Source organism: Heterodontus francisci, chromosome 31, assembly GCF_036365525.1.
Source record: "Heterodontus francisci isolate sHetFra1 chromosome 31, sHetFra1.hap1, whole genome shotgun sequence".
Classification (NCBI taxonomy): domain Eukaryota; kingdom Metazoa; phylum Chordata; class Chondrichthyes; order Heterodontiformes; family Heterodontidae; genus Heterodontus; species Heterodontus francisci.
Genome location: NC_090401.1, coordinates 57,303,290 through 57,320,405, shown reverse-complemented (window position 1 = coordinate 57,320,405; position 17,116 = coordinate 57,303,290). Strand labels below are relative to the sequence as shown.

Sequence of the window (17,116 nt, the reverse complement as noted above, 5' to 3'; positions counted from 1 at the left end):
AATTATATTTCAGCAAGGAGTGATTACCTTCAGGAGAGTAAGAGGAGAGAAAATTGAGAAAGAGATAGAGGAAGAAATATAACCTAAACCTGTAAGTAATTTTTCCTCAGTGTTTGTGTATGACAATAAAATTTTGATTTCTTCAGTTATTCCTTTATTAGAACTGCATTTATTTATTTCATATGTCAGGCAAACCCCCACCTGCCAAGACTGAGGCACACACTATTTCGCCACATGATCATGAAAAGTTTAAAAATTGCAATCTCTGACTGGAAGGAAATTAGCATAGTACCAGACAATGTGGAAACAAAGGGAGCCAATCCCTGTTCCTCCAATACACAGAAATGGTCAGACCAGTTTTGGTCACATGGATGACTGGCTGTGATAGAGGTATTTGAACCTCCAACCAAGGATGTTGAAGAGACTGTTCCATATAAGGAGCTAGTCACATGACTAACCTGCTGAGCACCTTGGGAGCTTTTTGAATTTTAACTCCCAAACAAAGGGATTTTGAACTGAGACAAAGCTGTGTGTTCATGGAGTAAAGACCTTCTCCTGGGACTGGGAACATCTCCTCTTCTGCCTGTCCTGTTTGCCTGCCTTTATCTCTTCCCATGGAATTGAAGCTTGTGAAGACACGTGAAACTCAAAGAGATAAGGGTTTGCCAGGTGAACAAAGTTTTAAGAAGATTACTGGGCCCCAATGGATCGCAATACCATATCTTCAATCAAGGACTACAGCGAACTCGAGAATCAGTAACAAGATATTGCCTCAAACTATTCTACTTATTTTTTTCTTCAGCTCTTTTCTATTCCTATCTGCATGTTTATATCGCGTGAGCATGCTAGCGTGAACATGTCATATATCCGTAGGTGTGAACAATATTAGAGTTTAAGATTTTAATAAATTTCCTCTTTATGCTTTAAACCAAAGAAAGCCTGTTTGTGCTCATTTCGTGACCTTATAATTGGAAAGTTGTGAACAAGGATTCACAAAGGGGGAGCTAAAAACACAGTGTGTTTAAAATTAAACCCTGTTACAATAAGATCAGGTGAAGACAGCAAGAGACCCCCAGACACATTGCTCACCTGGTCGTAACACATAATATATCCATTCACCTGGTAGGAATCTAGAAAACTGATAGGAAAACAAACTACAATCTCCATATTTGTTTGATCTGCAAATGATGCACATTGTTCTTCAGCTGAAAGTCAATTAACCCAATATTTTGCATAGGAACACAACAAAGAACACTATATTCTCATGGAACAATCCATCTCTTTGGAAATGTTGAATTTATTTTGCCTTATTTCTACTTGGGATGTGAGTAATAGTGGGAAGACCACATTTTTGCCTATTCCTAGTTGCCCTAAGCAATTGGTTTCTACCTGAGCTATTTATTGAGGTCACTTTAGTTAAGTGTTATGGGACAGGGGTCACGTGTTGGCCAGAGTGGATAGCTATAACAGGATCCCTCCCTTAAGGGCATTAAGTGAACTGGTTGGATTTTATCATATTACAGCAACTTTTATGTTTTTTTGTTTTCTCCCTCCCCAGTACCAGCCCACAAATTAAAAGATTTAATGAAGCTAGCTTTACAACTCACCACAGTGAGATTCAAACTCACAACCTCTAGGTTACTGCCATTCTCACCCGCCGTGACTAATTAACATTGATATTTCTCCCCTGCCCACAAAGCAAAAAGCAGAAAATAAATCCAGTCCTTACCAATTGATCGGGTTCTTTGCGAGACCTTGCAGCCAATCAGTTCTACCTTCATAGCTATTCTTTGGTGCCATGTCTGTGGCCTAATTCGTATGTACCGCCCCACAAAAGATGGGATAAAATTGTTGCGAACCTGCTGCTGGTAGTTGTTATTTCCTTCAAATATCTTTTTGGAAAAAAGGAAAAATAAAAATGATGTACGGAACAAAAAGGTAGGTGGGCTGACTGTTTGAAAGAGTCTATATATCAACGTTCAGCTGAAGATTCTATAACTCAGAATTCAATTATTAAGTTACATTTTAAATTAAACAAGACGTACCTTGCCTTCCTTGTTCTTATTCTTATAGATTCTCCAGGTTTTTCCATCTTTGCTGTAAAAAATCTTGTATGCCTTCACATAGAAGTTATACCCATTGCTCGTGCTGCCTTTGGTCACAATCCCTGAAAGTATAGATAGCGCAAAATACATGCTCAGTTACACAGATAGAACATAATATACTGGCAAACTGTATTTAATTGTATTTCTTGATAAATTTATAGTTGAGACATAATTTATATCTTTGCTCAAATCCTTAGTTATAAAACGAAAGACATGCATTTATATAGTGCCTTTCAGGACCATAGGATGTCACAAAGCGCTTTGCAGCCAATAAAGTACCTTTTGAAGCCTAGTCACTGTTGTTATGTAGGAAAAGCGGCAGCCAATATGTGCACAGCAAGTTCCCACAAACACCAATGTGATAATGAACAGATAATGGCTTTTTGTGATGATTGAGGGATAAATATTGTCCAGGAGACCGGGTTAACACCCTTGCACTTTGAATAGTGCCATGGGATCATTTACATCCACCTGAGAAAGCAGATGGGACCTCGGTTTAACGTCTCATTTGAAAGATAGCACCTTGAACTGAGCAGTGCTCCCTCAGTACTGCTCTGGAATGGCAGCCTAGATTTTTGTGCTCAAGACTCTGGAGTGAAACTTGAATCTACAACCTTCTGACTCAGAGATGAGATTGGTATCAACTGATCTATTGCTGCCAAAATCTTTAGTATATTGAATGCCATTCTGATGAAAACCACACCTGCCAAGAATGAGGCATATTAATGTCATCATATGGAACATAAATTTTAAACTCTTACTGGACTAAAAACATGGCTGCACCTGCATTCTAAAAGGACAGTGGCTGGAAACATTTGCATTCTAAGAGACAGTTGTCTGGAGAAGACAATGGAACTGCTCCCTGATTCAATTAACCAAATAGAATTTGATCAAAAGACATCGAGGGTGTGAAAGTTAGCATTCCAGTCCTTCTACTGAGGATGTCGACTACGATTGAAAAAATTCACAAAACTCGCCAGGCAAGTTGTCTTGAAAAAGAAAGAGCTAGTCATATGACTGGCTTAGGTTTGGTTTGAATTGTGTTCACAGAACAGTTTGGGTAAGACTGCAACTGAACTTGAAGGAAGACAGCAGCTCCATGTCTCGCTCTCTGTCTTTCTTTCTCATGAAAAGAAGAAACTGCAACTGGATTTCAAGAAGACAGAAAATCATCTAAACAAGTTTGAAAGAGTGTACTGGGCCCCGAAGAGGTGGCAAGATCAAACTGCAACCAAAGACTTTACATTGAACTCAAAAGACAGTAAATGAACTCCAGCTATTGCTTCAAACCTTTCCCCTTGATTCTTTCTCCTTTTCTCTCTCTATCTGCGTGTGTGTTCATCGCGTATGCATGCTAGCGTCGCGCATATTTAGTAGTTTTAACCGAATTAGAGTTTTAAATAATAAACTTACACCTTTCTTGTTTAAATCTAAGAAAACCTGTCTGGTTGATTTCTTTGCTGTTACAATTGGAAAGCAGTGAACAAGGATTCACTGAGGGGAAGCTAAAAACATGTTGTTTTAAAACTTAAACCATGTTACAGTCAAACCAGGAAAAGGCTGAGAGGGAACCCCGAGACCTGTTTCTCACCCGGTGATAACACTATCATTTCACTTGGTTGAGTGTATTCTCAAAACTCTGTATAAATTGCCTCAAACTGAATTATTCACAAGCATGTGTCACTGATCCTTTACCAAAAAAAACCATTCCATTGTCAAAAATAACCCCCACCTCATAACAATTAACTTCAACAATAATTAGTTCCCAGAAATTGCAACCTATTGCTGAAAATTTGGAATCACACACGCTATGAAAGCAGGAGTCTGACTAATGTTATTTCGACAACACGTCATTATTTTTCCATTTGTTATCGACCCACGTGCCACAATGCTACATGTTTTGCTGGCAGTAACTTCTTAACTTTGGCCAAATTAGTGGATCAAAATCAATTCAAAACACTGTAAGGAAGAAAGTACAGAAAATCATATTATTAAAATTGTTGAAACTATTGTCTGCTTTTCAGCTGCAGGTAACTGTGAATCATTCCAATGGACTGTGTCCTCTTTTTAACCTTAAACTACGCAATACTCCAATAACTTATAGTAAACATTTGTTCTGGACAGCGTGCAGAAGCAGAATGCTGCAAAAAAAATCCCACATCTAATCATTGGCCTGAGTTTTGCAATCAGCGGCAAAGCAATGCCACACAGCGCTGACCTCAAAAAACGATGCCCACAAATATTTATTGATCTCTGTGGTGCTGACTACCGACGACAGTTTAAATCTGGTGTCAAGTCATGGAGATCTTCTTGCATGAAGCAGCAGTGACATCATCAAGCAGTGTCAGTCATCAATCAGATTGAAGTACCCCCACAGACAGCAAACCAGAAAATTAAAGCAGTTATCCTTCACTTTTAATTTAAACTTCCTGATAGCAAAATAAATGATGATTGGATGAAGATAGCAGCTAAAATAACAATAAACAAACTTTAAAAAAAAAATTAAATGTGGAACTTTTCATACTGGAGGAACTTGACATTCACAAATATAAAATACATTTTTCAGGGCCAGAGAGGTTGTTCAGCAGTAATTAAGAAGTTAGTACACTGTTAAAAACCTCATTCAACAAGGTGTAACTTTTTCTAAGAGTTTTTACAGTGAGGCCAAGAGCTTAAAAGTGGAAGTTCTCGTCCGTTCAAAGATTTCCTGTTGAATGTAGACTGGGGGTGGGGGGAGGGGGTGGGTTTGGGGGGGGCATGAACCCTCAACAACGCACCCTCTTGACAAGCTTAGAATCACGGACAGCAGCTTCTGAATTCCATGTTTAACCACACATGTGCAGACCTCAGAAGTTGCTGTCAGTTTCAGAGGAGTAATCACAGAGAACACTGACAGTTTCACTCTCAATACCATGGCAAAATCCATTGATCAGCTTCCTGTGTCCAGTGCAATTACAGGTGGTGTTCATTCTACTGTACTACAAGGCCAACTTTTGCAGCAAGAGAATGTGGATTCTGTGTCTATCTAGTATTTGGAGCACAGTGGTAAAAGTTCCAAATATATTTGTGAGTTAATGTGCCATTAGTCCGAGACCAGCAGATGGATTTCAGGCTCCAGCAGGACAGGAGCCTGTTGGAACTGTTGACTCCTGCCTGGATTGCATTCCTGGATACAGCTATAAATTTAAATGTTTAGGAGATGTTTAGGAGAGCTGGAAGGGGATAATCCTTTGTCACTAAACGTTCAAATTAAAACAAGGTACATTTCAAGCAAAAGTCTGGGAATGCACTGCCTGAAAGGGTGGTAGAAGCAGATTCAATAGTAGCTCATAAAGGGAATTGGATAAATAATTGAAGGGGAGAAATTGGCGGGGCTATGGGGAAAGAGCAGGGGAGTGGGACGAATTGGATAGCTCCGTCAACGAGCCAGCATAGGCATGATGGGCTGAAAGGCCTCCTTCTGTGCCTTATGATTCTATTCTATGCATCCCCTGAGCATTTCAGAAACTAGATTTTAGACTGGATTGCATTTACTTCCTGTACAAGCAAAAGCAGTGAAGAATACCCCCTCCCAGGTGTCTCACTGCACTTCACTCTGAAGTTAGGTTTGGCCCTGGTTCTGGATCTCACTGGTAGTTTAGCTTCAGTGTGCATTGAAAAGTTGTTACAACCAAAACTAAGTTTGGAGTGCAAATGCACTCTTAAAACAGCAATAAATTATTACAATCTATTACCAAATGTAATACTTCCAAGTGCGCGGATGACACAAAACTAGGTGGGAATGTGTGATATGAGGAAGGTGCAAAGTGGCTTCAAGGGGATTTGGACAGACTTAGTGAGAGGGCAAGAACATGGCAGATGGAATATAATGTGGAAAAATGGGAGATTATCCACATTGGTAGGAGGAACAAATGCGTAGAGTATTTTTTAAAGAGATTAGAAAGTGTAAATGTACAAAAGGGACCTGCGTGGCCTCGTCAATAAATCACTGAAAGCGAACATGCAGGTGCAGCAAGCAATTAGGAAGGCTAATGGTACCCAAAGAAGTTTTATCAGTACATTAAGAGCAAGAGGATACACTAAAGGTAGGGCCTATCAAAGATGTACAAGGGAACTTCTGCGTGGATGCAGAAGATGTGGGCAGGGCTCTTAATGAGTACTTTGTCTCTGTTTTCACAAAGGAGAGGGATGATGCAGACATTGTAGTTAAAGAGGAGGCGTGTGAAATATTAGATATGATTAGTATAATGAGAGAGGAAGTACTAAAGGGTCTGACATCCTTGAAAGTGGATAAATCGCCAGGGCCGGATGGATTGTATCCCAGGCTATTAAAGGAAACCAGGGAGAAAATAGCGGATGCTCTGAGGATCATCTTCAAATCCTCACTAGATACAGGCGAGGTACCAGAGGATTGGAGGTCTGTGAACGTTTTACCATTGTTTAAAAAGGGTGTGAGGGATAGGCCAAATAATTATAGGCCGGTCAGTCTGACCTTGGTGGTAGGCAAATTATTAGAAACAATTCTGAAAGATAGGATAAACTGTCACTTAGAAAGGCATGGATTAATTAGGTATAGTCAGCATGGATTTGTTAAGGGCAGGTCGTGTCTTACTAACTTGATTGAATTATTTGAGTAAGTAACAAGTAGGATTGATGAGGGTAGTGCAGTGGACGTTGTCTACATGGATTTTAGTAAGGCATTTGACAAGGTCCATCATGGCAGACTGGTCAGAAAAGTAAAAGCCCATGGGATACAGGGGAATGTAAGTTGGATCCAAGATTGGCTCAGAACTGGAGCTTAGAACAGCCCATCTGACTCTCAGTCGTTCTGATTTTTCTGGAAATTAGGATGGTTGATCCCTGTGCCAAATTCTCCACTCTGAGCTGGGAGCAAAAATCAGCCCTAAATTCCCATGTACATGAAGACATTTAAAAAGAAATAGATTAAATATGGAATTCAATGAATCTTTATAGCATTTAATCGAACCAGAGACCGACAAAAAAGTGTCAAAACAGCAGCAAAGACTTGCTGTAGAAACAGAGGCAGCTGAGGCAGATAGTGAGCCATCATTGAGGGCCCATTCTACCACCATGGCTAAATTCCATGGCTGATTATGCGGCTGTGAAATAGCAGAACAGTTGGTGCCTTTGTGGTGAGTGCAGAAACTTGGGGCTGAATTTTTGGGCCCCAAAAATACTGGTGCCGGCCAGTTTGCCAGTTTTCTGACCCCATTCCCGGCACCAGCCATTTTTGCCAAGGCAGGTTTGGGGCCAGCAAGGCTACCTGCCCATATGAGGTGGGCAGCCCATTAAGCTCATTAACAGCCTTGTTAACCACCATTTTTCAGTTGGCCTCCAGTTTCCTGACGCATCAGGGAACAGTTTAACTATCTGGAGTTGGGCACCCAGCGGCACGCTGGGGGGATGGGGGGGGGGCAGCACACCAGTCAGGCCAGAGGCCCTCCCCATCTGCCTGAGTGCGGGTATTGCAAAAGGCTGCCCTGTAGAGGAGCTGCCCCCCGACCCCGTACACCTCTCACCCCCAACATCGCTCTTGAAAAGGGCTGGCCAGGCTGCTGAATCTGTTATTTATTTTAAGTTTAAAACCTTTGGTGAGAGAGTGCCTCCGTGTTGAAGCACCCTCTCAGTTACTTACCCTCTGCTGCAGACTGCTGCTGCTTTCAAGCTGGAAGGTGTCTGATTAGCCCTCCAGCTTTGAGAGCCTGCCTACCCCATTCAATTGGTCAGGGAACTTGTTGGCATGCCAATTAAGGGGGCACCCCAGTCAAGATCCCAAACAGTGTCTGATTCACCCCTGGGAACGGATTTGGGAGCCTGAAACGTTACTGACTCTTGTTCCCACCCCCGCCCTTGATCTGACCAAATGAGAACTATTACAGACTATTTTTGCCTTACACTAAATTATCAGGATGCAACAGCTGAAAGGTCCAGAGAATAATTTTGAGCACACATGGTTATTGATTAATGCATAACTTTGCTAGGTTCTTCAGTACTGATAAAGGGGGCACTGGGTGGCACAGTGAGTTAGCAGATTGTCCTTTCACCTCTAAATCCAGTCCTGATGTAGTTGGCTGACAATTTCTTATCAATGCTTGTTGCAAGTGTCCAATGAGAACTTAGATTAGGCAGTTCTGGACCACTTCCTAGTGAGTGCAGGAACAACCATAACATTTCCCATAATTTAGCACAAAATTTATCCTGCTCAATAGGATATCTGTTGTGGAAAATAGGGGAAATATTTATGCATATAGCAACACTGTAACAGAGTGCAGGGACATTTACACTGCACTGCCTCACGCTGTGTGGCCTGGGAGGGCACAACTTCGGCTTAGAAATGTCACCTATAATTTGGTTAAAAAACTTGAATATATAATATTCTACTAACCTGTGACATTCTTCCGTTCTCCCAAGTCGATTTGCAACCATTCCTGCTCACTTGGTAAGTCTGCAGCCCAAGCCCATGGATATCCTTTGCTGCCAACTTTAGCTTTGTCAGGAGACCAAACAATCAACTCTCCAATGTTGTTCTTCTCTGTCCAAGATGATGAGGCAGTAAGGTGCCTGCTCTCAAGAATAGCATCACAATCTAAAGAGAGTGAACGAGATAACAGATTGGTGACCCTACACACGAACATACGAATTAGGAGCAGAAGTAGGCCATTCGGTCCCTCGACCCTGCTCCACCATTCTACAAGATCATAGCTGATCTGTTTGTGTTTCAAATCCCACACGCCCATCTACCCGCAGTAATCTTTGATTCCCTTGCCTAACAAGAATCTATCTACCTCCGCCTGAAAAATATTCAATGAACCCGCCTCCACAGCCTTCTGAGGCAGAGAGTTCCAAAGTTGCATAACCCTCTGAGAAAAAATTTCTCCTCATCTCAGTCCTAAAAGGGAAACCCCTAATTTTAATACAGTACCCCCTAGTTCTGGACTCACCTACAAGAGGAAACATCCTTTCCACATACACCTTGTCAAGACCGTACAGGATCTTATAAACTTCAATCAAGTCTCCCCTCACTCTTCTAAACACCAGTGAAAGCAAGCCAAGTCTGTCCAACCTTTCCTCATAAGATAACCCGCTCAGTCCAGTTATCAATCTAGTAAACCTCCTTTGAACTGCCTCCAACGCATTTACATCCTTCCTTAAATAAGGAGACCAAAACTGCACACAGTATTTGAGATGTGGTCTCACCAATGCCCTGTCCCTAACCCTGAACCTGTAAGTTTGTTTTCTGTTTGGATTCTTCCCATCTGTACAGTTTCAAGCTGCCTCAAGGTGGTATATGATAGGGGGAGGAATTTTAATTCTGGATTGTACAGAGTGGGGCAGATTTTCTTTCCAAGTGGGGTCGTGGAAATGACACTATTGTTGGTCAAGCTTCACACATTAACAATGGCTTGTTGGCAGAGGTAGTAGAGGGTGAGACAGTAGAGCAGTGGCACCAGAACCACATCAGCAAGGAGTCAATGAGGGGAGAAATTCAACTCATGACAACCCATTTTGCACCTGCAAAATGAGCGACCAACAACTGAAGGGAACCTCAGCTGCCACTTTGAACCCTGAGGCCCAATGGATGCAATAGTCAGGCAGATCTAGAAATGGGTGAGGTATCCCACTCACCTGAAACAGGAACAATGTGGTTCAAATATGTAACTCAGGCTCCTACTTTACTCATAGAACCCCAACTGTGAAATCCAGAGACTGTTCCCTGTACAATTCCACCTAGTTGTACCAGGCCTTGAGCTGCCTAACAAGTGCTTCTTAAAGAGAGCTGTGAAGGTCACTCAAAGAAAGGGCTAAGAAATTGTTAGTTTTTATTTTTATGCACCAAAGAGAAGTGAGAGGGCTCCTCCCATGTCCACAGAAAAACTCTGACCTGCTGCTGGCAGTTCAAGTCACATAAAGGGCAGCACAGTGGTGCAGTGGTTAGCACTGCAGCCTCACAGCTCCAGCGACCCGGGTTCAGTTCTGGGTACTACCTGTGCGGAGTTTGCAGGTTCTCCCTGTGTTTGTGTGGGTTTCCACCGGGTGTTCTGGTTTCCTCCCACAGCCAAAGACTTGCAGGTAAATTGGCCATTGTAAATTGCCCCTGGTATAGGTAGGTGGTAGGAGAATGGTGGGGATGTGGTAGAGAATATGAGGTTAATGTAGGATTAGTATAAATGGGTGGTGGTTGGTCAGCACAGACTCGGTGGGCCGAAGGGCCTGTTTCAGTGCTGTATCTCTAAATAAATAAAATAAAAAATAAATAAATACAGTGGCTACCACAGCAGGTCAGAGGCTGGGAGTTCTGTGGTGAGTAACTCACCTCCTGACTCCCAAAGCCTCTCCACAAGGCACAAGTCAGGACTGTGATGGAATACTCCCCACTTGCCTGGATGAGTGCGGACCCAACAACATTCAAGAAGCTCGACACCATCCAGAACAAAGCAACCTGCTTGATCAGCACCCCATCCACTACCTTGAACATTCACTCCCTCCAGTAGCAGCATACAGTGGCAGCAGTGTGCACCATCGACAATGCAATGCAGCAACTCACTACACCTCCTTTGACAACACCTTCCAAACCCGCGACCACTTACCAACACCTGGAAGTTCCCCTCCAAGTCACACATCATCCAGACTTGGAACTATATCGCTGTTTCTTCACTGTCGCTGGGTCAAAATCCTGGAACTCTCTCCCTAATAGCACTGTGGTTGTACCTACACCACATGGAGTTCAAGAAGATGGCTCATCACCACCTTCTCAAGGCAATTAGGGATGGGAAATAAATGCTGGCTTTGTCAGCCATGCTCACATCACATCTGAATGAAGTAAAAAAAAGCACCCCTCCCCCCACCACAACATTTTCTTGTACGTGAAACCCAGCTGATTTCCAGTCTTGCTGATCATTGAGCTGCAGCAGGCTGCCTGTAGTTTGCAGCAGCATTTAAATGGCGCCCAAAACCAAATGTGGCTTGGGTCTCAGCTTAGCAGGGACCAGGGCATCGAGTGGTCGTAAGTTAAATTTCTTCTTTTATATCTTAAGGAAAGAAGGCGAGGAAGTTTGCCAGGCAAAAACCCTGCAAACAAAGGAAAGAGGGAGCTGATCCTAAAATTTCACAGAGTCAATGACTGGATAATCATTTGTATAGTGAACTAATGTAATACTGAAAACTGTTCCAAGCTACTGAGCTAACCTGAATTTTATATGCAAATACATCTAAATATTTACACATCCATCCTCAAATGACACATCAGCATTTAAAAAAAAAGAGAGAAAGACAATTTGTGCTGGTTCCCACTGACCCAGAATCGGGAATTTACAACAATAGCAAAAACTTTTAAATTTACCTCAGGATGTGCATAGTTACATCCTTGAAAAGGTCCAGATCACAACTCAGCTGAATTCTAGCAGTAGCACAATGACCCTGCATCACCATTGCTGTTCGAAGACAGGCAATCATTTGATTTACTGTGAGCAAGGTCAGGAGATATCTACCAGTTAAACGAAACTACCCTCGCATTTCATTTTTATAAAGCTATTGTCACCAATTCTCCACAGAGTACTTTCAACAGCAAAACTCAAATAAACAAATAAGTGCTGTAATTTGGCTAATACATTAGAATCTGGGTTCAGATAAACATTTTGCTCTCCAGCAGCCCTAGCCTGATATTCATTGTATACAAGCATCACATTTCATTAGCCTTGGTATGTATCTCGCTGCACAAGATCGGAAGTACTTTGGTGAGAATTTCCTGCTGCGGCTGGTACAGCTCATAATTTGAGCAATATCTCTATCAGTTGATTAGAAAAGCTATTTGCTATATTTATAGCCAGCAGTATTTTCAGTTCATTAACAAGAGTTAACAATCTATAATTATATCTGCCTACTCCTACAATTGCATTCAGTAAGCCCTACAGACAGTGCTCAGTAACGACAACTTGAATCCAGGACTCCAGTGATATAACATTCAAACAAACTTGTTAAGGAAACTGCAACCCTGCAGTGGGGAATTTTAATGTGGTTTAAAATGCTTGTGGCGAATCTAATTGATATAAATGTAGCAATCTCCTATAATTACTATACAAATATAAGCTACATTTATTGCTAGGGGTCAATAGATAATGTATCAGTGCTTCTGGGCAGCAGGCACTGCAAATCAGAAACAGGAAATTATAGTCTATTACATAGTATGACAGGACCGTGCTGTAAGATAGTTGTCATGCCTGCCTACAGAACAGTAGTCACTGCTGTTCAAAATAGTTAATTGCACGCTTCGGTACATTCCTTAGATACATGATAAAACCCTGTAAAAATGCAAGTCTTTTTTTCTTTCTGCCAATTCAAATTGGGAGTCTGGTATAGCTCGCCTCTCCACATCCAAATGTCTGAGGGCCACACGCTTGAGTGCAACTAGTCTCGTCATCCATTTGCAGATCTGGCTCATTAAATTCAAGTATTACACTTCCCCCTCCATGGTCAAATCCTCTCAGTACTGCAGGATCATCCTGGAGGACAAGGTCTCCCTCTCTCTGCAACAAACTGCTTTCTCGACCCCTTTTCAGGTGTCCCTTCAACTCTCACTTCTAACTCCAAGTACGTGGTCCTTATGCATTCCTTGTCTGATGGACTGAGACCGTCTGCACAAACATGTCAAGTGCCACTTCCTCTATGAAATATGTGAGTTTTTTTATACTTTAAAAGGTACTTTATAAGTTGAATTTGTCCTTGCTGTACTCAGGTTTTGTATTCCAGACAAGGCATTGTTGTTTCTGATTTTCTCCACATCTCTCCTCTCCCAAAGTCTTTTGCCAGAGCACAATCACATGAACACTAACAGTCCCCGACACCCCATCCAAGTTACCATTGTTATGTGCAAGCCTGGATAGTTGGTATTGCCAGGCTATTCTATCAGGAGGGCATCACAATCTATCATGCTCCTTTTCTCAATGGGCAGACGCAAGCACATTCCAGCAGCAGTCACTGGATAGCAATCAGGAGTAGAAACCCGGACGGGGTTTTTCCCCTTTCCCTAGCCCAGGGTTGCCGATGCTAAATGCTGCTTCAGATTAGAACAGCTAACCCAACGCAGGCTGGGAACTGAATCTGGCACCTTATAGTCTGTAGGGTTAGGGCTTAGAGCTACACTAGCCAATGCCTTCTCCAGTTAGGCCATTGTAGGATTTCAGGAAGATATAGCTAATCACCGTTTTGACCCATATCCAAGGATATACTTTCCCTTGAACCCAATCAGATTCTGCACTCATCAATGACAACTTATTTCAAAAACTCACAGAATAGCAGCCTTCACTCAGACTTGGCTTGTGACTTCCTAATACTAAAATCATTTCCTCTAATTCTCTGTAAAGAACCTCCTTGTCTCCATTTTATCAATTCCCTTCATTACTGTAAAAACTTACACAATGGACCTGATTTTAAATCTGTGCAACTTGGTGGGTTTTGAATGAGTTAAAGGCTGGAATTTTATTATAGGTTTTACTGGGCAGCTTCCTCAGGTGAAGTGCCTGTTCACTGCTGGTAATATACCAGCGGTGGGGGGGGTGGGGAGGAGGCCCTTAAGCGACAATTAATTGTCTACTTAAGGGCATCAATTGGCCTGGGACTGGTGGGCAAGGGCTGGTAAAATAGTAGCAGGAGCGGATAGGTGACAGGCATGGTGCCCCCCCCGCCTCCCACATGATTTTATGTCCCCGTCGCCTTCCAGCCCATTCTCGAGGGGCATAAAATGCCAGCCAAAATCTCAGCCAATTGGGCTGAATCGTGCCCACGGCAAGGCTCCCGGCGCCAGACCAAATAGATGGGGGGAATCCCAACTTGGCCAGCTGGAGTCCTCAGGCACAATTCTATGACACTGAGCCAATTAACAGCTTTTAACGAGAGGGATCCCATCTCCAAGCGCTGTCGGCCAATCACAGGGCCGACAGCTCAGTAGTATTGGGAGCACCATGGGAGGGGTGGACACTGCCGGTACTGCAAAGGCCTTGGACCTAGGCCCAGCTCTGGAGACCCGGAACTCAGTTAAATGAGGTGGGGTTGCTGGGGCCTGTCCGGAAGACCCCAGTGATGGGGGAGAGGGGTACACGGAGCTGGTTTGTTTGCTGGTGAGGCCCCTCTGCGGGTCATAGATTGCCCATGGAGGAGGTCCCCCCCAAGGCCGCAAAGAGGTTGCCTTGTTTTACTGGACAACCTCCCTGCTGGCTTAATGCCAGTGGCGGTGGAGGGGGGAGGGGTTGGGGAAGAGGCCTTTACTAAGTCTCTTAAGGGCCATCATTGGCCTGACCCACCCCCGACAAAATTGTGTTGCGACAGGGAGACGATGGGCCCTCCTCCCCCCGCCTCCCATCATAATTCTATGGGCAACCCCCAACTCCCACCCCCAAACCCATCTCAGGCTGCTCCACAAAATTCAGCGCAATGTCTCCATCAGTTTTTTTCTAATCAGACTAAACGAATGTTTTAAGTCTTTCAATAAGCTCAATGACCTATCGCCCAGAATCAGCTTCATTACGTTTCTAGGTATCTTCTCCAATGTTCTGACGTCTTTGTGGCGATCGGAAATGGATGTAATATTCTCAATGCACTCTACCTAATATGTCACTATTATTTATGTGAACCGACACTCTATGTATCTGATCGTCAAAGCCTTGGGTGTACAATCATTATCTTATATTATAGACTTATCTTCAATGGCTGGGCAATTTCTACGTTGAGGTTTTTTCTGCATTCAATGCTCTGAAGTTTCTCTCCAGAACCCCACCATTGCAAATCACCTTTATGACCAGTGCACATCAGCTTGAATTTACAAATGTTAAATGCTGTTTACCATTCACCTACTCAGACGCCAAATTACTTTAGATCCATTTTTAGTTGAATCCAATGCTTCTATAAATCTTGCTTTGTCATACAGCTCAGCCAACTCAGTCCTCCTGATGTAATATCCTTCAGTATGATGATTTCAAAAAATCATCAGTAAAGGAGGCCCCCGGACAAATCCCTTGCGGTTCCATTTGTCACCTTTGTTCAACATCAAGAATTTTCACTTGTAATCACACTCTCATTCCACAATACTCTCTCTAAATCCAAGCAACAGCATTCAAAAGAAAAAATCCTTTCCTGTACTTGCACTGCTGCTTCAGCATTAAATCATTTTAATGTTTATTTATTAAGAATAAGCTCTATTATGTGAAGGTATAGATCTCATTCCTTGCCTACTTGAAATGAATTGTTGGTCATGAGGTATAAAAATAATAAGCCTGCAGCAACCCAGACTTTTTTTAAAATTTAAACAGTTGATAAATGTTTCAAGATCACGGCTGTGCAAGCTCCTTCTTAAATATTGTGTAGTTATATTTCCATTTGAAACATTTCTAAATTCAAGTTACATGTCCTTTTTATATATTCTGTATGTTTAAGCAGTTAAAATATTTCAATATGGAAACAATTATCTGTGGCTTGGCAGTAAATGTCTTGTAGCAGGAACCATGCAGATTGGCTGATCTGAATATCCTTTGCAAATATTTAGAACAATGCGGGTAATTTTAACCCTACCCAGCTGACTGACACTGGGTGAGTGGGCGATTAAAAGCCCAAAGCTGATGGGAGTCATTCTTTGCACATGCACATCAGGTCCTGGTGGAATTATCAGGACCTATCTGCAATTCTAACTCGAGCCTGAGTGGTGAAGCCACTACAGCTTTCTCACCAGGGAGAGCCAGGACAAGAAGAGGCCCAAGTAAGCAAGTTTTGCCATGAGGAGCCCCAGCCCCACAACAATCAACCCCCGTGATGCCTGGCCCAACTCTTAGGCCTTTTGAGAGATTGCCGTCCCACCTCCCACCTTACCCGGAGTGGTTGGTCTCTGAGGTGGCGATGCCAGATTTTCAGTCACCACGCCCCTACTGCCCACCCCTCTCTCCCTGATCGGCGAGCTGCTACAAATACTTGCTGACGGAATGGCAATGAGGCCTGACCAAGGAAATTGGTCAGGCCTTGTACTGCTTCCATAGGGAAGGTGATGGGAATGTTCTGTCCACCCCACTGTCCAATGGAATATTTTACATGAACATCCACTCATCTGTGAGAATTAATGTAGAGTAATGTTCACACCAAATGACTCACACCGATTTTGGTCTTTGCTGAAAATGCACAAAGATCGAGATTTTTCCACACAAATCAAAGTAAAAACTCCCAATGGGGTTTCCAAATTACCACTGCAGGGCATTCTGCCACTTTGCATTGTTCATGCAGACTGCAAAGATTTAATGAAGGCCTTAATATGTACAAGGGACACTCAACTGCACAGAAAACAATTATCTTCAATGCATTCAGTGAAAATTGTGGATGCATGCTGAACTTGGTTAGGGTACAAAGTGACACCTTCATTGTCAGCTCTTCAATTATCTGCCATTCTGACCGTGTTTACAGGGTAAAACTTCTTCCACTTGCAGGATCTTGCTGACTGTTCACCAGTCCTTCCTAACTGTAATGGTGCATGCAACAGTCTGCAAGTTCCACTTGTAGAGCTTACGTAATCACCTCCGTGAACAATTTGGTATGCATTAAATTTGTTCTTTTACCTTTCCTAATCTTGATCCGTTTCTCAGACAAAGAACCTCTGGAAGAAATAGAGCCATCAAATGTTAATAATAATAATGATAATTGAACGAGATCCCTTGAACAAAATACATACTATTTCACTGTTAAAGTGGAACACAGGACATTTCATTAATGCATTTTAAACCTTGACAGTCAGTGGCAGTAGGTTATTTATCCACTGCAGCTGAAAGTGGCCATGTATTATTACTTAAATAAATGAAAACTCTTCAACGCTATAGTGCAAGCAAGACCGTTCAAGTTCTAGTTTACATCAATCCAGACAATGCAATTTATTTTTGTTTCTATACTTTTCCCTTTCATGAGCACTTCTCATATAAAAAGGAAATAAAACTCAAATCAAATGTAATGTACCACAAAAATGA

The 17,116-nt window shown here is 42.5% G+C and overlaps 1 protein-coding gene across 1 annotated transcript in view; it reads right to left on the bottom strand.

Annotated features, from left to right (window-relative positions):
- The window catches only part of si:dkey-34d22.1 (discoidin, CUB and LCCL domain-containing protein 1), a 143,058-nt gene that overhangs the window by 35,282 nt on the left and 90,660 nt on the right, over positions 1–17,116 (bottom strand). The window contains exons 7-10 of the mRNA XM_068011694.1: positions 16,715–16,752; positions 8,512–8,712; positions 2,046–2,167; positions 1,730–1,892 (exon numbers count right to left, since the gene is read on the bottom strand). Of these exons, the coding sequence (XP_067867795.1) occupies positions 1,730–1,892; positions 2,046–2,167; positions 8,512–8,712; positions 16,715–16,752 (524 nt within the window). The remainder of the gene's footprint in view (positions 1–1,729; positions 1,893–2,045; positions 2,168–8,511; positions 8,713–16,714; positions 16,753–17,116) is intronic.